Source organism: Lactuca serriola, chromosome 8 (assembly GCF_051521515.1).
Source record: "Lactuca serriola cultivar US96UC23 chromosome 8, Lser_US96UC23_V15, whole genome shotgun sequence".
In the NCBI taxonomy this organism is placed as follows: Eukaryota; Viridiplantae; Streptophyta; class Magnoliopsida; order Asterales; family Asteraceae; genus Lactuca; species Lactuca serriola.
This window is the reverse complement of record NC_136415.1, coordinates 11076154-11102404: the sequence shown is the minus strand read 5'-3', so window position 1 is coordinate 11102404 and position 26251 is coordinate 11076154. Positions and strand designations below refer to the sequence as shown.

At 31.7% G+C, this 26251-nt stretch overlaps 2 protein-coding genes across 4 annotated transcripts; one reads left to right on the top strand and one right to left on the bottom strand.

Moving 5' to 3' along the window:
* The first annotated feature begins 13726 nt into the window (after positions 1-13726).
* LOC145068578 (Divalent ion symporter) lies at positions 13727-17184 on the top strand. Of its 3 annotated transcripts, none has more exons than XM_079015563.1 (3): positions 13727-13881; positions 15084-16499; positions 16698-17184. In XM_079015563.1, the coding sequence occupies exons 2-3, from the start codon at positions 15206-15208 to the stop codon at positions 16961-16963; spliced, it is 1560 nt and encodes a 519-aa protein (XP_078871689.1). In that variant the 5' UTR covers positions 13727-13881; positions 15084-15205; the 3' UTR covers positions 16964-17184. The 3 variants fall into 3 exon arrangements, with proteins under 3 accessions (XP_078871689.1, XP_078871688.1, XP_078871690.1); XM_079015562.1 differs by lacking the exon at positions 13727-13881 and adding an exon at positions 14464-14639; XM_079015564.1 differs by lacking the exon at positions 13727-13881 and adding an exon at positions 14664-14828.
* A 2420-nt stretch (positions 17185-19604) lies between these two features.
* YDA (Protein kinase superfamily protein) lies at positions 19605-24298 on the bottom strand. Its single transcript, XM_079012816.1, has 10 exons — positions 24009-24298; positions 22850-23546; positions 22031-22750; positions 21863-21950; positions 21714-21776; positions 21385-21621; positions 20947-21114; positions 20639-20863; positions 20449-20540; positions 19605-20372 (listed from the first exon to the last, which is right to left on the bottom strand). The coding sequence occupies exons 2-10, from the start codon at positions 23380-23382 to the stop codon at positions 19943-19945; spliced, it is 2556 nt and encodes an 851-aa protein (XP_078868942.1). The 5' UTR covers positions 23383-23546; positions 24009-24298; the 3' UTR covers positions 19605-19942.
* Positions 24299-26251: the final 1953 nt, after the last annotated feature.

Here is a 26251-nt window from a genome sequence, read left to right as displayed (position 1 = left end):
TGGAATCAAGCTAAGGTGGGGGTAAAATAGTCTTTTACCCCAAACATGGACTTATGGATATATGTTGGAACCCAATTATTAGATGGGTGTTATTTTGATGATTAACAGTTCGAGAACATGTCATCCAGCAGCTAGAGTTTTGTTTACGGGACTTCAACAATGTGAGGTGAGTTACCTTCTAGAAGAAGTGGGTCTAAGGCCGCAATGTCGTCCCACTAGTAGGAGTTGTTTGTTAGATGATTGTCTTTGTGATAATTATCTGGTATGCCCTTATCTATTATGTTTGTGTGCTAGGATGCTTTATGATACATGTTAGTAGTAGTAGGGGTGAAATAGTCCTCGGATACCGGTTGAAAGATACCGAAGGGGTCGTCATAACCCATGCATGCCTAGTAGTATGTTTATGTTATGTTATTATGTGGTAGTGGTAGGGGATGAAATAGTCCCCGGTTACCGGTGGAAAGATATCGAAGGGGAGGTTAGCTCTCGGCTACCGGTTGAAAGATACCGAAAGGGAGGCCAGCACCCAAATATGCTAGGCAATTACCGGTTGAAAGAGACCGAAGTGGTAGGCCAACACCTAGATATGCTAGGCAATATGTGTATTGTATGGTATCTGGTATGATGGGGGAACTCACTAAGCTTCGTGCTTACGGTTTTTAGTTTTGGTTTCAGGTACTTCATTTTCAAAGGAAATGAATTGGCGATCGCAACACATCACACTATGTTTTCCGCACAGGAGATCTTTGGGGTTACACTCTGATATGTTTTATGATGACATGCTTGATTATTGACACTTATGTTTTGACATGGGATGTTTTTATAGATGTTTTATATTGTTGTTTTTATAATAACCTAATTAAAATTGAAATTTTTGGTCTTGAATTTTGGGATGTTACAGAAGTAAAACGGGATGTAAAAGGGAGAAAATATAGAGAATTTCTTCGCGTCACATGTTCATGCATAAAATCGATGGTGAATACCTTCAAAACTAAATCTGATTGTTATGCACATAACACTCACATTTCTCTGTCGATTATAGTAAAGGGAGTATAAACAGAGAAAGCGCCGACGGCTCAAGTTCGAACTGTAATCGATGGTGAAAACATTCAAAATTTGGGATTCCACATTTAAAATGTATAAATCTTTCTTACATTAGCCACTCATACATTTAATTTCGTAGGTGAGAGTGATCATAAATCTGAACAATGTTTAATTTTTCTTCGTTATAATCATTGAAATTAAAAAGTAGGATTGATAATTAACTATTTGAAGGCCAAAACTTTATCAACTAAATGAAAAGATGTTCGTTGCAACTGGACGACAAAGCAATAGGGGAGAATCTCAGGGACGAAGTCAGGGTTTTATACCAGAGAATGAAATAGTCTGGTGAGAAAATTATATCGTGAACCTGAATGGGTTTAAAATTTTGATAATTTTTTTGAATAAAAGTTTGATTATGTTTTTTTTCAAAGAAAATTCATTCAGAAGTTAATGTTTTCTATTACGGGTGTCATCTAACTAATTATTTTCCTCAAAATAACCATGTTATCCTGTTTTGGTATTGAGGGGTCACGAAAGTTATGGATTTGGTTTATCAAGGAGTAAATTCAAATATGGTTTATTATTGACCGGCTCTTGTGGAAGATGTAGCATGGAGTATGAGATTCATCTAGTGATTTAACTCTATTAAACCTCATGTACGAGTAACACACTTTTTGTTACAATTGGTGACATAAGACCCGACTGAGTGAAATGGTTCCCCAACCTTTTGAAAAGAGTAAAGGAAATAATACTTAATTTTTGATGATTTTTTTTCTAATTAAGGATGCCCTCAATGACAAGCTGCCATGAAAAGGCCTTAAATGACACCAAAAAAAACACACACACACAATGGTAAAAAACAAACCACCATCTCATAGATTTTTTTTAGTTTCTTTCTTCTATTTTTAGACACAACGTGACACAAGAAAAAAAGGTCTTCTATTCGTTTATCTTCTCCAAAAAGATAAGTAAAAATTTTTTAAACTAATTTTCTGTTTTTAAAAACCAAATAAAAAGTATGTTGCTATATTCAACTGAATATAGTAGTTTGTTAATAAGTAATCTTACATTTCTATAAACCAAATCGATTGTTTGTATTTGGGTAGCTAATAATTTAAAGTACGTTGCTAATAAAACAACTAATTAGAAACTACAATGCTAATAAGTAATCATATTTTTGTATTTTGTTCCTCTTGATCTTAATAGCATTGTAATAATACAATATAGCAGAAATGGTCCATGTAAACTACAATTTTATTTAAAGGTCCCTTTAATCATATTAATTACATAAAGTATATTGCAATTAAAACTTAGAAATGATGTGAATCTCAGTTAGAAAAACTCAAATGAAACTTAAAAATTGTAATTAAAACATTATAGATTAAAGTCAAAGTACATTATTATAAACCAAATCTATTAAAAACGAAATAGTAAATACATATGGTATAATCAGCTGAATACACAATGACAAAAATGGTCATTGTAAAAAAATAAAACAGAAATGCACAAATTTAAAAAAGAAATTATACATTCAATTTTTTCCTAAAACAGTATACTACTTTCAATTAACTATATTGTCTGTATTTAGGTATTTAATAATAATATAAAGTATATTGCTATAATCAGCCAATTAATTAGAAACTACGATGCTAATAATTAAATCTAACATTGTTATAAACCAAATCTGTTAAAAACCAAATAGAAAGTTGCTATTATTCATTTAAAAATAGTAAAAAAGGCATCAAATAATTTAAAAGCAAACCAAATTCATGTAAAGTAACAACCTCGAAATAAAATATTTTAAAGCATGAATGTTCATAGTGCCAAACTCTAACCATAAATAATGAATATTGTTTTTAAAGAATATTCTCAAAATATGCTTATATTTGTTGTTTTCAATGTGTATGCATATTCTTTTCATGACAAATCTTAGAAATTGTCTATAAATCCGGATCTAATGGTTGACCCGATTCAAAGACATTCATTCTTGATTTTACAGATGAATTCGTGAAAAATAAAAAATAAAAAACATGTGGGCACTACATGCCATCTCGATTCCTCATACACCAAAGGTTTTGATGGTGATTCCATTCCAGTCGAATTCACATTCCACATGAAAGAACCATCAAACAATATTTGAAATATCATCTCATACACTTACAATAATTTTGTTACAACATGTTGGCATTCACTTAGCATTCCTGAAAATCTATCCAATTTATAGCAGATTGAATCTGAAGTAGGTGAAGAGAAGGTTGATATTCAGGATTGAAAGTGTATAAACTCAAGGTTTTTTTCGAGTTTAAGTTTTGCAGGTTTAATTAGAGTTTATATTTTTTTGTCATAAAAGATTAACTAAAAGACGAAATAAGTACCTGATGGAGAATGAACCATCAAGCCTATGCGGAAACCGAATGGAAGCACACATATGCAGAAAGCGAATTCAGTTTTGGAGTCTGGTACGTTGAAGAAAAAAGTGAAGCAAATAGGTATCAATTTCAATTTATTGAGATTACTATATTAGCAGATTTATTGGCCAATATAACAACATGATTTCTTTTTCCTGATTTGATAAGATAATTGAATACTTTCCATTTGAATTTTGTATTTTCTAGTCATGTAATTTTTAAAAAGATTTTGATAAGCCAAAAATAAAATGATGATAAAAGTTGAAAGTTGTAAACTCAATAATGCAATCAATATTTGAATTTTTTTTATTGGAAACGATATGGTAATTTTTTGAATGAATACCGATTTTGGTGGAAATTCTCATAATAATTGTTATTAATTACATTTAATGATTATCGGATTTGCTGTTATTGAATTTAAATGAAACCTGAAATTGTTTGAAAAGTCTCTTATGATGACAAGTGGCATTTACTGACTTGGCAGACTATGGAGATGACATGTGTCTTTAGGAACTATTGTTTTATTAGAAAGGATAGATTATTATTATTATTAGTTTTTTTAATACTTTTCGACGATGCATATTTGATTCGATCATTTGCATTTGGGACTTGTAGGAATTTATGGAGATGGTGAAACATAGGGCTGTCAAAATTATACCACAGAAAACCAACCAACATGTTATCAACTGAACCAATAAAATTGATAGCCAATATATTCGGTAGCCAATATGTTTGATTGGTAGTACCATACCAATTAAGCAATATTAGTATGTTAATAGTACAAAAGTTTGAATATCATGGTAATATCGAACCAACCAATTCATTATATATATATATATATATATATATATATATATATATATATATATATATATAGGCTTAGGTTATTATATTCAAAGTAATTATTGTGTTATTGTATGCATAAATATGGGTCAATCACTTTACTTATTTTAAGAAAGTGATTAATACATATTATTGAATTAAATATAATTGAAAAATACCATCTAATTTAACTAAAAGGGTATTTTAGTCAATTAATATAGATTTAATAAAGGAAATTTGCATATTTTAAGGAATCATAGATTCTATTAATTTTAAAAATCCGATTTTTCGAATTATAAGGTTTTTAATTCGGACATTCTGATAGAATATGTTTGAGTATGTTCAAAAATAAAAATATTCTTGAACCATAAAATAATAAAAATATTCTTGAACATATTTGTTGATCATGACTTTGAAAATTTCTTGTAGAATAACAATTTCTCGAACCATCAATTGAAGAATTAAAACAAACATTACATTAATTTTTATAGAATACATGTAACAATTGCTAAGAATTAAATTTATTGTTAAAGAATAAAACTACAAAAAAACTTTCAAATCTGATAAAAAACATCAAAATCTAACAAAGACACTAATACATTCTAAAAGAATAATGTTGCTAAGAAGCATCATTCAAATTTCGTGGTCCGTTCTTCAAGCATCAACTTTTGTGGAAACAAATCCAATGAATAAATTAGTGAGAAAATATCCGTATTCCATTCCAACATAATTGGAATTCGTGATTACATTCTGATGGAATTGGAATTCATTTACCAATAGTTGTATCAATTCGGGGCATTCTAACAAAATATGTTCATGATTATCATAAAAAACATTCTTTTCTGATAGAATACTATAAACGAAGAAATATCATTCAGTTGAAGCATTTTAGCGAGCGTTTAGTGTGCATCAAAACAACTTTCAATTTCCCGTAAAAATTAGACAATCAGAATAAGTTCCTAATGAGTTGTAATATTGCAGTTAAAATAAAATTTTGAATAAGATTAAAAAAGAAATTATGGATTTGAATATATGAAAATGAGATGAACATAAAACCTGAGCATAAAAATTGGAAGGCAGTGCCTTTTTATCCTTCACGCAAGTGGAAGACTAAGTATTAGAACATGAGGTGATATTCAACATCCTATTTTTCACACTATTTGGTCTAAATACGCATGAAATTGCAAATGCGTCTAGGTTAAAAAGGCTTAAGGATTGAAATCCAAATGGAAGATTTATAAAACCAGCCACTTAAAATCCAAATGCGAGATATGTATTTTGTTATTAGTTTATTAATCGTTAATTTTTAGTTATTAAAAAGGACAAAATAAAGATTGAGGAATCGAACAAACCTGATTAGCAAAACCAACACCACAACCAAGCAGAATCCTGCCAACAACGAGCATGGCAAGGTTTTGAGCAGCTGCATTGAAAATAACTCTGAAGATGAAGAAAACTCCGGCAATTAACATAGTCAGCCTTCTTTCAAGTTTCCTCGTCGTGTAAGACGCGAAGAAAGTTGTTGTCAATCTAACGAGATACAAGGAAGAAGTGAATAGTTGTAAGCCTTGATTGTCATACTTGCAGTAATTACAATCAAGGTCACCTTTGCTCGTCTTCCTATACACCACCGAAAAAAACTTCTTCAAAAAATCCGGCATCTACATCACTCCGCCTGTGTAGATCACATTCAATTTTTGTGTTATTAAAAAATAACGAGAATCGTTACGATCTAACTAAGGATTGAAATCGTTAATTTGGGGGCGACGATGAATAGAAGAGAAGAGAAGAGGGAAGAGGCGGACGTGAGGATATATATACTACATATTGGGTTTTAAAACTGATATTTCTAAATTAAAAAGGATATTAATTGATTTATATATTTACCATAATTAATTAAATGTAAGATTACATATTTACCCTTTGAAAAGATTGACCTATATTTATTCATACAATAACATAATAATTAGTTTAAATACTTGAACCTAGCTCTCTCTCTCTCTCTCTCTCTCTATATATATATATATATATATATATATATATATATATATATATATATATATATATATATATATATATACTAGTTGTGAGACTCATGTATTATATGGGTTAATTTAAAAAAAAAGTTAATATATGAGGTCTAAACAATTAAAAACTATGAATTTATAAGAAAATAAGAAAAATAATAAATTATTAAATTTGAAATGCTTTTTATATTTTAAATTTAAACAAATAATTTAAATAAATAAACAAAAGAAACTAATAAACTTTAATTAAAAATTTTGAAATTAGAAAGTAAGTTCATTAATGAAATTGATATCCATTTATTACTATATTTATTGCAATTATTACATTAAAATATTATATGAAATTTAATAAAATAGAAAAACCCATAAAATCACATGTGGAAAGAAAATTAATTCAAAATTACCACAAATTGACATTTGTCAAATTGAAGGAGAGCATGCCATGTGGCAAAAAAGTTCTTTATTTATTAGGGAGGATATATAAGTTCAAATGTTTCTCACATCTATCGTGTGCTATAATGCACCAGTAAGAATTAAGTATTAATTATATGTATATTAAATGTTATCCATATTTATAATTCATTTTTATGGAAACTAATTAAATTCGTCATTACTGTCAACAATAATATTCTGTCAGAATGAATTCATATCTAGAAGAATGAGAGTGCATTCCAGCAGAATGAGAGTGTATTCTAGTAGAATACACTCTCGTTCTTCATCATGCAACTTTATTGTATTTTAAGTGAGTGAATTCTGAAACAAAATATGAATTCATATATAAAAAACTTAGATGTGAATTCATTCTGAAAGAATGTTATTGCTGACATTAATGATGAATTTAATTAGTTTCCATAAAAAGAGATTTATAATTATAGATATCATTTAATATACATATAATTATGGAAATCACTTAATATCTATATTTATTTAATTAAATAACTATTTAATTTACTAAATTCTATTGGTGCATTTTAGCACACAATAAATGTAAGAAACAAAATAACATAGCCATATATATATATATATATATATATATATATATATATATATATATATATATATATATATATATATATAAATGAAATCGTATATTTTATTGTTAATTGTGCTTAATGTTTACAATTTTAAAATATCATGTTAGTCATTTGGTCGTATTTTTCAATAGATATTACGATGATAAATACAAAATTAAAACTTTATTCATACAATAACAAGATAATTACTTTAAATACCTGATCCTAGTTCTCTCTCTCTCTCTCTCTCTCTCTCTCTCTCTATATATATATATATATATATATATATATATATATATATATATATATATATATATATATATATATATATATATATATATATATATATATATAAACGAAGTCGTATATTTTATTGCTAATTGTGTTTAATGTTTACAATTTTAAGAATATTATATTAGTCATTTGGTCGTATTTTTCAATAGTTATTACAACGATAAAATACAAAATTAAAACTTTATTCTTTTCTAAGTTAAAAGAACTGCATAACTAATTTTCTTTAGTAAACGTCAAAATTACCCAATTTATTTTCTTATTTTTAAATTTGACAATCGAAAATTAAAAAAAGTTGAAATATATTATTACCAATTTGTACCAACCAAATTTGTCGGTTACCAAACATATTGGTACCAAATTTACTTGACACGATACTGATAACAAATTTTTTATACCAACTATAACTGATACGGTACATGATTCAGAAAAAAAAAAAGAATCGATACCGAATCAATTCCACCCTTAATAAATAAAACGTGATGTTTCTAGAAGACTTCAATGAGATTAAAGATGATTGGTTTTTGGTGCAACACTTTTTTTTTGTTACTTTTTACCATTATATAGTGGCAATGGTTTTTTTTGGCTGTTCGTTTCTTTATTCTTTTCTATTAAATTATATAAAGCTAAACTTATGCTCCACTTGTAATAAAAGGAGTTGGTGGTTTTCAAAAGGAAAATAAAGAGCATGTAGTTTAAAATTTTCTAATGGATTACATATCAACATCATGGGATAATAAGGTTACTAGGATACCTTAAATGTAGACTTATTCCTAACTAGGATAAAGAGCATGTGGTTTAAAATTTTCTAATTGATTACATATCAACGTCATGGGATAATAAGGTTAGTAGGATGCCTTAAATGTAGACTTATTCCTAACTAGGATAGAGTTTTTATGAAACATGAGTTGAGGGGTTAAATGGATTAGAATGGGAAACATTTAGAGAAGCTTAGATCTAGGGCTTGAACCCCACTTGGGAAACTTAGATCAAGATCTTCCATCAATTTCACTCTAGCAATCAAATAAGTACATCTTCTTCATCTCCAAGTTGTTATTTCCAACTTTGGGGGTGTTTTGGTGACGATCACCATTGAAATCACTTTAAAACAAATTATTTGATTAACTGGTACGTAAATGGTGTTAGAACTCATTCCTAATAAACGTCTTCATTTAATTGAGGAAAGTCCAAAGTGATCGATCACTTGTGTGAGTTAAGCTTAATTGAAGCTTTAATCATGAATTAGATTTGAAATTGAGATCATTAAAGGAGTAGTATTTCTTTAAACCTTATGTATAACATTTTATATTTATTGGTGATCATTAAAAATCGTTGCCTAAGAAGTAATGGATTGTGCTACCAATTTTTTTAAAAGTTACACAAATGGCTACTTCCTATGGTCTTAAAATATATGATTTATGAGTATTAATAAGACGAATGGTGTTGATTAGGTGTAGCTAACCTTAATTAGAGATTTGTGGATTGGATAACTGATAATATCGTGATTAATTGTCATGTTCGATAACCTTTCTGAAGTGAAGGACACAACTATGTTATGGATCTGCATATTTACGTGAGTAATATAAGTAGATGAATTCATATTTTCTATTATCTTTATGTTCTAACCTTTTTTTCCACCGCAACCGTCTTTTAGGCGATGGGTTACATGAAAACTTAATTAACACACATAAAAGTAAAACATATACAGATCCTTACTGCAAAAAACTCACAAAATTCCAAATCAATATTCAGAACAAAAGAAAAAAAAACATGTTCCTAAATCATTAAAGCTCATCAAACTAAATATATAGACCGAAAGATCAAAAACATCAATGCAAACTCTAACTCCAAGCATCAGTAAACTCAAGACCATTTTAAACTTTTTTTTAAGTCGTAATTACATGTTTCTATCATGTGGGTCTAGTTTTAGTAATTTACTCTAAAACATATTAACAAAATACATAATATTAATTGAAATAAATATGTATTACATTAACAAATAAATTAATGTGGAACTAGCCCACTCAGTAGAGACTTTGTCTCTTAGATTGAAGGTTTCGAGTTTTAATCCGAACTTTGTCGAATTCTAGTAATTTCTAACCATTAACTAAGTGTTCAAAATAAAATAATCATTAATTTACATATAATCATAATCATTAGTTTAACATACAATAAATAATTTGGTGGCCTAATATATTATCCTAAATTAAAAGACTTAACAGTACCGATCATATCTTTTTTTTTCCATCGTGCGTCTTAATTTTTATTTACTCGCATGTCTTATTTGGTTGCTCGTATGGTGGGAAAGCAAACCAACACCCGAGGGATTTAAATATTGTCTCAATAGGAATGTCAAGCTGTAAAATCGATCTCACCTAACAACTTGCAAATTCTAGTTCCAGTTTTTGTTTCTTCTACGCATTGAAATAGAAATCGTTATAAATAATTGACAAATAATAAATAAATAAATAAATAAATAAACAAAACTACTAAATTTTGGATCATATATGAATGATGAATCATCATTTTCCTACAGGCCCAACCCTATTTTCCTATAGGCCCAACCCTGAAAGAACTGGATAAGACAAGGGCCCGTAAAAGTCTAATTCTCGTGACAGCCCATAACCAAAAATCCTCTCTACTAAATAAAAATAATTTCACCACTTGTCGATCTCTCGTTAGTTTCCAATTTCAAAATTAAAATCATATACTTATATATGTAAAGTATTAAATATAATAAATATTAAATTAAATTGCAATGAATACGTTGCTTTATTTTTATTTTAAAATTTTACATTAAAAAATATTTATTGCTTACATTTTAATGTTTATTTTTTTTTTAAAAACATTAACCCATATAATATACGAGTCTCAAACCTAGTTGGTTATATATAAAAAGTTGTGGTCAGTTAGGCACTTAAAAAGCCATTTACTCTGATGGGTTAATCTCTTTGCTTTTAATGTGTAAGTCACTAATTCTATTTCTGTTTTTAACAATGTGTTTAATTTCAACTCAAAAAAGAGGCTTTAGATATCGTGTTTTAGCTCAACATAGTCCTAAAAACAAGACAGCCATTCTTTTCCTACAAGCTTCGTTGATAAAGATAGATGAAGAGATGATGATATTTAGGAGAGAGAGTTATTTCGCTCTGATACCATCTTATTTGGTAAAAGTAATCCTGTGTATTTTCTCATTCATAAAACAATATATAGGGTACATAATACAAAAAGGGCGTAATACAAACAATGGGGCCAAAGGCAGAATACACATAGACACGTATACATGAGTACTTATTAACAAATATAACACGTGGAAACCAATTATGCATTACGAATTCATATTCATACTTCTCAATATATTTAGAAATAAAGTAGAAAACGTAAATAAACTATTATGTTAATATTGGTTGATAACGTGAATGCTAAAATGTTTGTATACAAAGTTTTTGTGAATATAAATTTTGTATATTTTATTGATGTTAGGAAAAAATTCGAAAACTTTTATCGTAAGAATAATAATAAGCAAAAGTTCATGCTGTAAGCACCTGAATGGTTAAGCAAGCAAAAATCCAAATAATAATGTAGTTATGTGGATTTTGTAAGATTTTTAAACGTCAAACCATCCACTTCCACCCTAATTAATGTTAATTTCGTTACTTGTGTTTGTTAGTTGATAGTTAAAAACAATTTATTAGATAATGAGAATATGAGTAGGAAGTCATTTATTTTATCTTTTCTTTTTCATTTCTTTTAATACACCTAGCTTTCGGGAACTATTGTATATATATTCCTTCAATCTTGCTATCAAACTATAACTTTTTCAAATCCAACGTGCTTTGAAATTCTCTCCGGGTATGCATTTTTTTATAAGTCTATCGTTCTTAGACCTTTTTTTTTTCTATAATCTCGTTCACAGTTATTTATAACATAATAGAAGTTAATTTCTCATTGGAAGATCTAAAACTATTATATTGTTACAATAATTCCAAAAGATGTTGCTTACAAGTTACAATGCCATAAGTTTTGTAGATATGTATGATTCATGTAAATTAATAACATACATCAATCAACAAAGTTCTTTTACATATGTATTTTGAATGATTTATGTTTTTTGTATGCTTTAAGATATAGAATGCTCATACTTTTCAAGTTTCACTTGGTGCTTAAATAAATTTCTCTTTTTCTCTTTTTTTTGTTGAGACAACAACTTTATTAACATATTAATAAAATTTTAGAAAGAACAATAATATATTACAAAGAGAAGAGAAGATAAGACTCATATTGTAAAGCCAACCAACTCAATTTGTTTTACACTTATTACTCCTATTAAACATCCAAAAATAAAATTGAGAGACGGTCTTGTCAAATAAGGCTGGAGAGAGTGGTGTCATACTCCCTCCTTTTACCGTAGTTTTTTACAACACCCAAGGGGTGGATAGCAGTGGAAGAGAGATAGAGAGATAAAGGAAGAGAGAGAGAAAGAGAGCGCTCCCAATTCTTACCACACTCTCCAAATTGCACTCTGAAACCGCAGGGAGGGGGCGGTGTTTCAGTGTCACATCAGTTGAAACTGCACCCCACACCCTTCAGTCTAACTTTGTTTTCCTCGTTTTGATAGTTCTAAAAAAACATATTGTTCAGCAAGTTTCAGAAACCCCAAAAAGCTCTAATAATAACCAAATCAAAATACCAATAGACCTTTGGTCTAGAATTATGGTAAGATTTCATCACTTCAATAAGTTAAAGGTTTAAGTCTCATTTAAAACATAGATAGATCATGTAGATTAGAATGTGTACAAATTGGTGTTCTAAAAAAATAGCCAGATTAAAATATATTTTTTTTGGAAAGAATTTCAGTGAGTTGCTAGCTATCAAGTGAGTGTAGCACTGATTTGTCAAATGGAGTTTTACATAATTGCACGTGTATTCATTTTTAGTTAGAAATTATTTAGCACAAAAATGAGGTACAGATAAGGAGATGTGCAGCAAGGATCCTTGTTGTATTGCTTAATATCAGTATCAATCAGAGTTTGGAAGTACAAAGGGCATATCATCTAGCTGTATAAAGTGTATTCAAAAGATGCTCCTAATCTAAATGGTCGAGGCTCAAGTCTTATGGTGGACAAAAGATATAGAATTAAAAGGAGGATTAGGGGGTGTATGTATTTGCCGTTTTAAAAAAATAACATAAAATAATAAGTATTATGTGAATCTATAAATGATTCTAAAAATCGGATTAAAAATAAAAGCTTCCTTATTTTTATGTATATTTCAGTATAAGTTCAAGTTTCTTTACATTTCGACATAAATTTTGTATACATTTTTATGTTTATTTTTATTTACGTATAACTAATTTTTATCAATACAGTCGTTAAAATTCAACTCAGTTTGTTTAAAAAGGAGAACTACATGCTTTAAATAGTTGAATACTTATACAAATGTATCAAATAATAATTTGTAGTAAATTACAGTTTCTAGTCCAGTTTTTTTATGAATTTGGTCCAGTTTTTTTAATTTTAACTTTTATCGTCTTTGAATTTGATCCCGTTTTTTTTCAATTTTAACTTTTATCGTCCTTATATCTGGTCCAGTTTTTTGAATTTTAACTTTTATTGAATTTTACTTGCAATGCATTTGGTCATTATGATGAATGACATCAATGGAGGCGGTTAAACCTATGCGAAAATACAATTATGCCCTTACCTTCTTTTAGTCACTTTATTATGTCTTCATCATTTTGAGTCTTATTTGTCTTATTTGTGGTGGGAATAAGTAATAAGTAAGAAGGGAAATGTTTATTCAAATTAGTTTATTTAGCTTATTTCTAACACAATAAGGTGATTTTAAGGATTTTATACAAAACCTTAAACTTAGCTTAGTGCGGTGAGAATAAACAATAAACAATAAACACATTTTTTTCCTATCCAAACACCCCCTAAATTGAAATAGAATCAAACTTCAAATCACCTTCCTGCCAATTTCTTCCTCGAGTAAAAAAAAGAATCAGACTTCAAATCACCCCTCCTTCCACCAATCTACAAGTAAATTTACTCCATCATATTTTATTCGTCCCTTTTAACTCCACTTTCTTGATTTCTTTTGTGATCTACATTTGTATTCATCAATTAACCTACCACCCATTAATGTTGGTGATTTCATAGATAGGTGAACAAAATTCAATTCCCACAAAAACGATGCTCAAATTTTGATATTTGATTCATCTTGATCCAAGGAAGAGATAGGTAATTGTTTTTCACCACCAAGATCGTCTATCAGGTAATTCCACTTCTGCAGATGAATTCTTTGTTAATCAAGTTAAGAAATTAGAAATTTTCTATTCTAGAATTCACTTTGGTTGATGCTAGAGCTTTGGTAAATCATCCATCAATGTTGCTTCGTTTCAATGAAAAGATGAATTAAAGCATAGTCTTCCAAGTTTTTTTTTTTTTTTTCCTTTCCAATATCATGATACTAGAGAAGATGAAAAAGATAGGCGTTGATGATGAAGGGATAAAATGATCATTTTCTTTTAGATTTAACCGTTGGACTGTTAAGTTAGCCTGGCATAAGGACTAAAAGCATGACAAATAAACATTTCATGGACGATAATCATTAAAAATGAAAAAACTAGACCGTTTCCATAAAAACGGCCTAACCACAGGGACGAAAATTGCAACTTTGTCAATAATGTAATTTGATTTTTTGTTCGGGTTTTGACTATGGAGGAGTAAAACATTAATAATGGTTGTAACGTTGTTCATAGATTTTGTTCGTTTTTTCTTTCAATGACGTAGTCAAGTCATGAAAAGCTGTCAATCTCTTTGCTTTGCCAATTGCTGTCTATCCATCTGTCTCTCTCTCTCTCACCTACATTCACATAATGACAAGCCTTCTCGATTTCACCCTTTTCAAATCCCAACATTTTTTATATTTTTCTTACGCAGAAGAAGTTCAATTCATGATTTGGCTCTTTTATAAAATCATCAACTTCGGATCTCCTTGTTTGATTGAGATTCAGTTTCTTACTACATCACGTAAGCTTATCCAATCTCATTGCCTGTCCTTTTGTAAATCGAGTTTACTAGAGTGATCTAGTTGCTGTTTTTTTAATTGATAAAATTCGAGCGCGATTTTGAATATGAGTTTCCGGTTTTTAGTCTATATCATCTCACAGTCGTATTTTCTTTGAATTACGACGAATCGAGCGAGAAAATTTGAGTTAGGTATGATGTCATGCTGATTAAATTTTCTCCCTAACTTTCATGGATCATCATTATCGTCTTCTGTTCTAGTTTATCCTCTAGTTTTCTGTGCATTGATCGACTCTGTTCTAGTACTTGCGCTTTGCACTCATGGTGTTAGATGAAAATCGTCTATTTAGTACATTTGAACTAACTGATGCTTGTAAAATTTTCTAATTATCTAGTAAGTTTAACAGTCTACTAACGATCTGATAACGATTCTCTTGTTTATTTCAGGGTGATTCTTCTGTCATGTAAAACACCAACTGCTATGGATCATTCATGAAATGCTTGAGCTTACTTGTAAGAGACTTGAGTGTTAACTAATTGGTGAGAATCTAAGCTTTCTTTCAAAAAAAATGGCTATGGCTCCTCCCATCAAAGTGTTTCTAGGCTCTTTTGCCTTCGCTGTATTTTGGGTATTAGCGGTTTTTCCTGCTGTCCCTTTTATGCCAATCGGAAGAACAGCAGGGTCTCTCCTTGGTGCCATGCTCATGGTTCTTTTTCAAGTAATAACTCCAGATCAAGCTTACGCTTCCATTGATCTTCCAATCCTTGGCCTCCTCTTTGGTACAATGGTTGTAAGTGTTTATCTGGAAAGAGCAGATATGTTCAAATATCTAGGTAAGTTACTCGCATGGAAAAGTCAAGGATCCAAAGACTTACTCTGTAGAATCTGCTTAATATCCGCTGTTTCCAGTGCTTTTTTCACTAACGACACATCATGTGTTGTGTTAACTGAATTCGTACTCAAAATAGCAAGACAACAAAACCTTCCACCACATCCGTTTCTACTAGCACTTGCTTCAAGTGCAAATATCGGGTCATCCGCTACACCAATAGGCAACCCGCAAAACCTTGTAATAGCAGTTCAAAGCAAGATACCATTTGGGGAATTTTTGTTTGGGATTGTGATGGCGATGTTGGTGGGCGTTTTCGTAAATGCGCTGATTCTGTTATGTATGTTTTGGAAGGTGTTATCTGTTCAAAAAGATGAAGAAGAACCTCCTGTTGAAGTATCAACTCAAGAAGACATGAATTCCCATCGATTTTCACCAGCTACAATGTCACATCTTTCATCTCAAACTTCTCACGAACTTGCTGCTAGTTTGGACGCGATGAGTCATCATCTTCACAACTCGCCAGGTGTCAACGGAACATTGGATAATCTCACTCTCAGGAACCGTATAACTTTAAGTGATGAAATCCACACCCCAAAAGACATTACAGGTACAGAAAACGGAAACGGAATCGGGAATGGCGATTCCGGTTTGGGTTTGGAGGAAAAGGATGAAAAGTCTGCGAAATGGAAGATAATGTTATGGAAAACAGGGGTTTATGTGATTACGATCGGAATGTTGGTTTCCTTTCTATTGGGATTAAACATGTCATGGACTGCAATTACAGCTGCTTTGGCTCTTGTGGTTCTTGATTTTAAGGATGCAAGGCCATGTTTGGAGAAGGTTTCTTATTCGCTTTTGGTTTTCTTTTGTGGGATGTTTGTGACTGTTGATGGGTTTAATAGGACAGGAATCCCAAGTGCAGTGTGGGATTTCATGGAGCCTTATGCACAAATCGATCATATTTCTGGTGTAGCAATTCTTGCACTTGTTATTGTTGTTCTATCAAATCTTGCTTCAAATGTGCCAACAGGTACACTATTTATCTGTCTCTTTCCATCTAATCTTTTTTTATCATTACCTTGGATTTGCTTTAATCTTTTAAAAAGTCATTTTTAGTTTTATTGTAAGTGAGTTTACTTTTTTGGTCCCTGAGTATGGTTAATTTTTGCAAATTTAGCAAACGACAAGGACTATTCTTGTAATTTACTCACGGATCTTAATTTTGCAGTGCTGTTGTTGGGGGCAAGGGTGGCGGCGGCGGCGGCTAGTATATCGCCGGAGAAGGAGAAGAAAGCGTGGCTAATATTGGCGTGGGTTAGTACGGTTGCCGGAAACCTATCTCTACTGGGATCGGCGGCGAATTTGATTGTATGTGAACAAGCTCGTCGTGCTCAAAATTTTGGGTATAATCTTACGTTTTGGGCTCATCTCAAATTTGGTGTTCCTTCCACAATTATCGTTACAGCTATTGGTTTGACATTGATAAGGGCATAATAATCTTCCTTCATCTTTTCGACATTTCCTTTTAGGTTTACTTAAAGAAAAATTCAGAAAAGAATGCTAGAGTTTTCACTCGATATATATGTAGCTATTGTTTTTAATTAGAATAAGATTGCCACAATCAAGTAATTTGTGCAGCCATGGGAATATGTATGTCTTGTGAAGCCAATATTGGATGTGAGAATGATTTGAATATAAACCCAACTCTCCTTGTATGTGTTTCTTCTTGTAAATGAAGTTAGTCTTTTTTGTATTATACTAAGAAATGATTACGTTAGACACTGTTCTTAAACAAGATTTTCACCCTTGTTGCTCGGGTATCACGAACTTTGTTTGGGGATTTATCCAACAAAGATTGCAACCTAAAGTTTGGGCAATCATATAGGAAGTCTTTGTCTGAATGTGTGTATATTGTCTATTCAATTTGCTGTAAAATCAGGAATCAAACTTAGTATTCATAGTATTAGTTTCATCACAAACAATAAGCATCATGAATGATAGTTTTATGTTTTTTGAAAACAATTGTGGAAGATTATCAATGAATTTCAATGGAAGAACATAAAAAGCTAGTCATTGTTGCCCTTAACCCTCCAAGGGGGTATGTGTTTAAGATCAAACTAGTTCATACTTCATACATATTTTGGACCACCTCATACATACTTTAGCATAATTTAAAATCTCATGTAGTAAATTTCAATCACCTAAAATGTTTTAGAAATATGGTTTAGTGGCACTTGAAAATCTAAGAATCGTGATAATCACTTTCAAATCAAAGTATTTGGGTGGTACTCCCAAATCCTCAATTGGATAAGACTCAGAGAAAATTAGAGAGAAAGAAAGAGAGAATAAGATTGTGTAATTTCGTGAGTACCAGAAAAATGACTGAAATTGGTTATAAATCTTCCTTGTCTGAAAAACTGTCAAAACTGTCATATAACAGTTTTTCTCAACAGTCAAAACTGTTATAAATTCGGGTTTTGTATAAGAATTAATGCAAAGTCAAACCCAGCCAGGGGCTCTACCCCTTGGACCCCGCTCCCAGGGGCGCTGCCCCCAGACCCCGTTCGTTCAGGGGCTTCACCCCTAAATGACAGTATACTTTGATACTTGATCAAACTTAAACAAATGTGTACTCCACACCTTCCTTGTTTAATATTTATCAAGATCATTTTTAGTCAACAAAGTAATCCCATTACACTTAAATAACATTGATGATAACAAATCACCAACAACATGTTGACGATGACAATAAAATCACAACATTTTTCACAATCCCTGTTCACAAAATAAACAAACAGACAAAATCTTGTACATAAGTAAAAATGCCAAAATGATTGAATTTTTACATATAAGTTTCCAGGTACTAGTCTAGTACTAAAACTTAACACTACTATAAGTTGTCTATCCTTCCTTATCCATCATTTTGGAGCAAATGCAAAGTCAAGTCTAGCTTCTTGAAGCAACTAATCTTCATACACTCATATAGCAGGTGAAACTTCAACCTAATATCGCTGGCATGTTCGAATAAATGCATGTGAAGATTTTTTACATGTGTTCCAATATTTAAATGTGAGATTTTTTCCACTTTTAATTCATCTTCTTTTAATATGACTGTATTAAAATGGAATTAGGTATCTCACTATAGTCTTTAATTTCACCCCAATGAACGACTTGTGTATCAACTCCTTTTCCACAAACATTACATTATTCATCAAGCTCGGTCCTAAGGAGGCGCAGGGTGTGCAACTGCATAAAGCTCAAAAAAGATAGGGCACGAATCTAAACCTTATTATCTAGTTAATATGTATGTTAATATATACCGTCTTATTCAAGCATATACACAAAATTTGTGTGGTTCAACTGGCCTAAGCGCCTTTTCTTTTGCCAACTTATTCGATTTCCATTAATCAATATTTGTTACTTCACGGAACACAACTCATTGAGTTGGTTTTCATGGATCGTGATCGTTGCCACGTAAATCATGAAAGGATCCATGGTATGTACTCTAAATGGCCTAACTTGAACATAGGTTAAAAATCTCGCTTGCTACCCGTGTAGATTCCAATAACCTAAAATGTTTGATGGTACTAAAATTACCAATGATTTGAATTTCAATTCCTTGCAATAAAATTTGAACCTACATGTAAATATTTTCTTGGTGGTGACCGGTAAGGGCGGATTATTATTTCGGTCTCTTGTTTGTTATATTGTTAGAGCATCTTCAATTTTATTTTTTTTTAAATGTTCAAAAGCTGTCACGTTGTGCTATAGCTCTACAAAATATTAACATATCTCCATTACCAGTAAACTATATAAAATTTATAAACGTGTTGGTCTCACTTAACTGTGTTTCTTTGTGGAGAGAATTTCACAAGCAAGATCAGCAAACAACACGTTGTTAGTTGAGTTGAGTTGAGTTTCGTGCGTCGTGCTGAATTTATTCACTTGTATATCCTTCCAACCCCCAAAGTTTTACTCAGTTTTATTGGAAAAACAGACAAATTTAAATTCGAATTATGCAAAAATAAAATAGAATGAATACAAGACATCCAAAATAAAATAAATACATCTCAATTCTTTGAATCATAATATTAATAGATAGATAGATACACACTCACGACTGATGACTCAAAGATAATATAATATAATATTTAATATAATAAATACAGTTTGCCAAGTAAATTAAAGGAAACACAAATTCAATTCAATACTGACTCTGCATTTTATGTACAGCAGTTTCAGTTTTTTTTTCAACAAAAATAAAAAAGAAAAAACTAAGCCTCTATTTATTTATTCAGTCTAATTTCCTACTCTTGTGTTTGATTGATGATATAACATGCGAGATCCTGTTTTATATGCAAAACCCACCTTAAAATGGTGGGTACCGTGCACATCTCTCTGAATCTCAACTGAAAATGACATTTCTACCCCTGGCCCTGGACCCTCACAAAGAATGACATCTTGTAGCCTAGTTCACAAAGGGTTTAGATCCAAAGAGGGTTTGAAATGAACTCTGTCCCTGAGCAGTAGATGGGAGACAGAGTCTGCCAGCACCGCGTGTCCCCCGTGAAGTAGTTCGTGGGTCAGCCCACCGAAGTGCCTCCCGGGGGACTGTGACTGTTTTGACCGGAACATATCCGGGATGTTGTTGACTGGTTTTGAGATTTCGTGAAGGTAAACCGACTGGTTCACATGATGAAACGGGATTTTACCACCACCACCCCCCATTGGAGGAGTGGAGGCACCGGAGGTGGTTCGTGGGCTGGATATGGGTGATGGTGACATCCTTCCGTTTACATGTTGGTGTTGGTGTTGGTGTTGGTGTTGTGGTGATCTTGAATGTAAAAGTGGGCTCCCGATTGGTGACACCGGGCATGATATGTTCCTTGGTATTTGAACATCACTGTAAATTCAAAAATAATTTATTATTATTAATAATTTAATTAATTAATTAATATGATAATGTTTAACAAACATACCTGGAACCAAAACCTGGTCTTGAAGCTCTAAATGAATGAGTAACGAGTCTATCGGAATCAAGTAGTTGTCGGTTTCTTGGATGTCCGATTCCCTGTTAAATTAGTTTTTTAGTCCGAAACCAACACAAACAAGGGCAGTAATGTAAATAAATAGAGGAAAGATTTGATTTTTATTTTTTATTTTACGTACCCCATTGGGATCGGAGGAAGGTTCCGGATAGGGATAGGGTAGTAGTGGTCTTTCCAAAGGAGCAGCATTTTTAACAAAGCTGTGATCCAAGAGTTGGGCTGCTGTTGGCCGATGTTGTGGATTCCTTTGTAGACATTGTCTTACAAAATCTTTTCCTTCATCCGATAAATGATCAGGAATTACAGGGAGTTCTTTACTGTTTCCAATCTTAAATAAGGCTGCAACCTGTTAATTACAATTTTAAATTAAATAAATAAATAAAGAAAACATATTAAGGTCTTTTTTTTTTTTACAATGTTAGTACTGACCCCTTCATATTGGCTCCAAGGTGGTTTAGTTGTTGCCATTTCTAGAACTGTACATCCGAGACTCCAGATGTCAACAGCAAGGTTTGACCCGTTGCTGTTCTTGATGATCTCAGGTGCCATCCAGTAAGGACTTCCTTTGAATGACAATGGACATGTTTGCCCTGTGATCTGTGTAATCAAGTTTTTTTAATCTTTTACTTTTTTTTACCCTCCTCATACTTTATTCCCTGAATTACATCTTTGGTCCCTTATCCAAGTAAAATGACGATTTTTGGACCAAATGTGCAAAAAACATCTATACTCAAGGACCAAAAAGTTTACAAGAACCTCATATAAAGGACTAAAGATGCAAGAGAACTTTTTGGGACCAAGATTGCATATACTCAGGGACCAAAAATGTAATTTGGTCTGAGAAGAAAAAATAAAATGTAAGCTTACATGTTTTGCCATTCCAAAATCAGCAAGTTTGACTCGGCCATTTGGGTCAACAAGGATATTTGCTCCTTTTATATCCCTATGGATGGTATGCTTAGCATGTAAATATGCAAGCCCTGATAAAATCTGTTGTGTGTAACTTCGGATCGCCAGCTCACCAAATTGTCCGTATTCTTGAAGAAGTTTATAAATTGAACCACCCGACACGTACTCCAGATATATATAAAGTTTGTCATCAACCTGTTCATTCATATACACAACCACCATTTCTAACATTATAAAATTACCATTTTTTTTAAAGATAAACTTCTACAAAAACAAAACAAACTTGCCATTTCAGAACCATAATACTGCACAATATTTGGATGGCTTAACCGGCTCAGTAAAGAAACTTCCTGAAAAAAAAAATCAATAAATGAAAATTGGAAAAGGAAAAAAGTATTAAAAAATTATGTAGTTTTCCCAAACTGCTAATACATACTTGTCCCAACTGTCTTGCACTTTCCTTTGACTTTGCATCATCAGAGAACAATGTAACTTCCTTCATAGCACACATTTCGCCACTTTCACTACACCAACAACATGATAAGTCCAAATAAGAGAAGTGAACAAACTAAAAAGATAATGAAATGAAAAATAAAAATCATACCTATTGAAACCAACATAAACATGACCAAATGAGCCTCTACCCAGAAGCTTCCCTTTCTTCCATCTTGACCCTGGGCTAGGTAAATTATCAGGCCTCCCTGGACTTCTTGGAACAGAAGGTGAAGTGGCTGCTGAATTTGACTGAGAGAAGGGTAAAGAATTGGAAATTGTAACCACCGGAGGAAGCGGTAAGCGGTGACTTTTCTGTTTCACATCTTCTGACCGATCTGCCCCTCCACCTGCCCTTGGATGAAGTGGTGTCACTGCCCCACTATGGATTCTAGAGCTAGGACCTGGACTTGTCATTTTAGGACTAGGAAGTGGAGAACACTCTGGGCTACCTCTACTTGGTTGCCAAAACAACCCTGCCATGTCACCTCCCATGGAATTATGACCCGAGTTTTGACCCGACCCAGGGCTAGAACAGTGACCCGATCCGGATCCAAGAAAAGGGAAATCTGGATTAGGTTTTGAGGTGTAGAAAGCTGAATTTATAACTTGCTCTGTTCCAAATGCACGTAAGGGGCTTCTAGAAGGACTTGATATGGAAGAATCCGGAGCACTGAAGAACGCACCATGAGAGGGGACCTGAAGATTCGGGACATGACTTCTTAAAGGCTTTCTTCTAGGTGGTGAAGAGGAGATGTGATTATCAAAAAGATGATCATGTGGTTTTGGTACCTCCCTTTTAGTTACAGGCAACTGATCCTTAACAATCATACTTCATAAACAAAAAGAGAAAAACATACAATGAATCAGTCATATACAAGATTTAATGCATTCTTTTTTTTTTTAATTTCAAATTTATAAATATGCTTACTTGGAAGGGCTGCCTGCAGTTGTTCGACTCCCGGTATCATAATCAGATGCCAAGGGGCTAAGCTGGCTTGAATCAGGTGGATCATCACTATCACTATAACATTCACTAAAAACAGAATCTGCTCCATCAAAATCTCCTGCATCTGGTCTGGTTCGCATATGGGGGAGTGGAAGAAAGGGAGGCGTTTTGGAGCCCTTTTCTTGTTTTTGTTTTCCGGATACACTGAGTCCAGACTCGGTACGAGTCATACGGGAAGGGTGAAGAACTGGAAGAGGGAGTGGTTGAGCCTGAGGTCGTTCTTGAAAACTTTGACATCTTGCCACAAGTTTGGATTCTTTGGAAGGTGACACGGATCTGGACTGAATCCTAGATAGAGACCCAATCTCTGAAACTGTGTCACTGCAACCTCTCCGGGAACCACCTGATTTTTTGTCAGAAGAGATCCTAAACTTGCGAATTGTGTCAATGATACTATCCTTGCTTGTTTTCTTCTTTGCGTCTTTTGATGATGACACTCTCCACCATGAAGGCATGTTTCTCGATGTTATATAGAAGAAAAGGAACCCGAAGTAAAATCTAATCCGCCACCAATTGGCCAATCCCTAAATTTCACATGAGATGAGATGATCCACTATCTTAGTATGTAGAGTTCTCCAAGAAATTTGCTACCAAGTGTGAGAAAGTTAAATCATTTGTCCTGGTATAGAGAGAAGACAAACAACTTTAAGAAACTTTACTAAGAAAGGAAAATTTAAATTACTTAAATCATGTCAAGCAGCATGGCTATTTCAATCTACTTCTGTATAAATCCTATGGTTCAAGCTTCAATGGAATTAATTCTTCATGAAAACCGAAATCGAGCAAAATGAAATCTCTCCGACGTCCCTAAATAAACGAATTCGTGTTATTAGAAACAAAATTTCCACCATCCACAATGTTCTCCTGCTAAATAGAGGATTTGATCTTCGACATTTCATCCGCTTCGGAGAACAAAGAGACATAGCATCTAAGAATTCTGATTAGGGCAGTAACCAATTCGATCTATACCGGTCCATAATTACAGCATTTGACCATAGATCTACACACCGCTGCATCGAGAATCAAAGGAACAGACCGGAAAAGCTTAACACGAAAGGTAATGAAAGTTTATACAACTTACAAGGTGGAGCATCTGATATATGCTTGAGCAGCGGTTGAGAAATGCAACGAACGAGCAGCACCGAAAGTTGGACGTCTGAATTAAGCTACAAGAAGAAGAAGAAAAGGAGAAAAACAAACAAAATCTAGTAAAAAGATATGGAATTGTGAGGTTTCCAAGTGATGTTCTGTGAGAATAAACTGGGAAAAGGAGAGCAAGAGAGAGAGATCGGAGAAAGTATAGAGAGAGGAGGAGGAGGGGTTGGGTTCTCTTTTTTGCTTTCACTTTAGATTTGTTTAATGGAGGAGAAGAGAGTGGACTTGTACTGGTGGGGTAAGTCGTTAGTATCCCCTCCTTAAATATATAAGTAAAAAAAAAAAAAATAGACCAAGTGATTATCAAATTTTTTATCTTTTTTGTTTATATGTTTTGAAAATTACTATATAGTATAAGATATAAAATTTTCTATTGAGATAAAAATAATGAATGTCAACTTATAATCATAATAATAATTATCTGTTAGTTCAATTACTTCGAGTTTTCATACTATAGTCATCGTAGTGATTTCATTATTTTCTAACTATTTCACATCATTATGTATTAAACCTAATTTGTTAGTTTTTACGGCATCACTTAAATTGTTATTGACATGAAAACTGTTACATAATTCCACAAGAATTATATTTTCTAGCAAACTTTTGAATCATTTTATAAAATATCATAATAGTCTTTATTTCAGTGTGAAGTTATAATTATGATTTTTACATGCTTCATAACATACCATATGGTTAAATTACGGTGGTGATGTAGCTCAATTTGTTTAGAAATAAATTGTCCGGAATTTGAACCAATATATTATAATAATCGATAAATTTTACTTTTATACAAATTAATATTATTTAGTTTGGTATTGTCATCAATTCTTATTGTATTTTATAAATCTATAATATTTAATATAGATCTATCAAAAGTTAAATGGATATCATTACTAAAGATGTAAGAATACTTATCATAAAATATTAATTTATATTGTTTTTAAGATCAAAAAAATCAGTCGTTTAAAGTTCAAACTAAAATTATGATATATTTAACGTAATTATTTTAATTTTCAAAAGTTAATGTGAAAATATATTATTTACTATATAATTGGGGATGATAAATTATTTCTCTTAGATGAACTACTATGCATATTCATTAAAATATTAAATTACTCTACTTTTAGATTATTATAAATTAATAGTCATAATTAGACTTATCGCCTGTCATTTTGTGTTGGGTCGTTTTCACAAAATCCTATTTTGTGGAGAAAAAAAGTCTCATACGGTTTACCAATAATGTCTTCAATAAATCAAACGTCAAATCTATGTATTTATTCAATCATTAAAGGTCTCTGGGATCTTTATTTAATTCAACTTATTGCAAAAATGTTTATTAATTTATGATTCTGTTGTGTATTTGCGTAAGCATACAATAATTAAAAACAAAAACAAATTAGAACTAACAAAGGTTGAACAATAGCTTCTATCTTTGATAGAACAAGAATGCAAACCTTTTACGTTTTTCTAATTTTCTCTCTATGGTTAAAACTCAAAAGTCTTTTGATTTTACAAAGTTTACATGTTAGGACCCTAGACTTATCTCTTATTTACAAACTAACCCTTCAGCTAGTTTAATAACGTATTTACAGTTTACACAACAATCTCCACTTTGACATTCAAGTAAGTCCACCCGCTGCTTTCGGTTATGATTGACAAATATGTATCCTGGAAAATCAACTAATGTTATCAACCGAACCAAAAATATCGGTAACCAATATGTTTGGTTGGTAGTATCATACCAATTGTGAAATTGTGGTACGGTGGTGGTACAAAGTTTTCAATACCACGGTATATATATATATATATATATATATATATATATATATATATATATATATATATTTGGTGTTTATGATTTACAAGCTTAGATATTAGCATTTAGCGAATTAGTAAAGTTTAAAGTATTAAACTTATATTGGCGTGTTCAATATTCTTCCACTGCTTTAACTTATAAACTCATGATAGAAATTAATAATATCATTTTGGAATGAATTTTCAATCTTAACCATTAGAAAACTTTTATTCACAACCCCCCCCCCCCCCCAATTGAAATTTCACAATGTTAAAGAACACAAGAATCATCATTCACAAAACCCTCATATATATTAGTATATACCGTTACCAAAGATGTAGCAACCAAACTTATTGGTAGCCAAACAAATTGGT

What these genes read in the sequence shown, in the direction of transcription:
- LOC145068578 (XM_079015563.1), top strand. Translation starts at nt 15,206, where the DNA reads ATGGCTATGGCTCCTCCCATCAAAGTGTTTCTAGGCTCTTTTGCCTTC. An exon ending in TGCTTCAAATGTGCCAACAG is followed by an intron (nt 16,500 to 16,697) that starts GTACACTATTTA and finishes TTAATTTTGCAG; the next exon opens with TGCTGTTGTTGGGGGCAAGG.
- YDA (XM_079012816.1), bottom strand. Translation starts at nt 23,382, where the DNA reads ATGCCTTCATGGTGGAGAGTGTCATCATCAAAAGACGCAAAGAAGAAA. An exon ending in CTTGGAGCCAATATGAAGGG is followed by an intron (nt 20,864 to 20,946) that starts GTCAGTACTAAC and finishes TGTAATTAACAG; the next exon opens with GTTGCAGCCTTATTTAAGAT. An exon ending in AGACCAGGTTTTGGTTCCAG is followed by an intron (nt 20,373 to 20,448) that starts GTATGTTTGTTA and finishes TTGAATTTACAG; the next exon opens with TGATGTTCAAATACCAAGGA.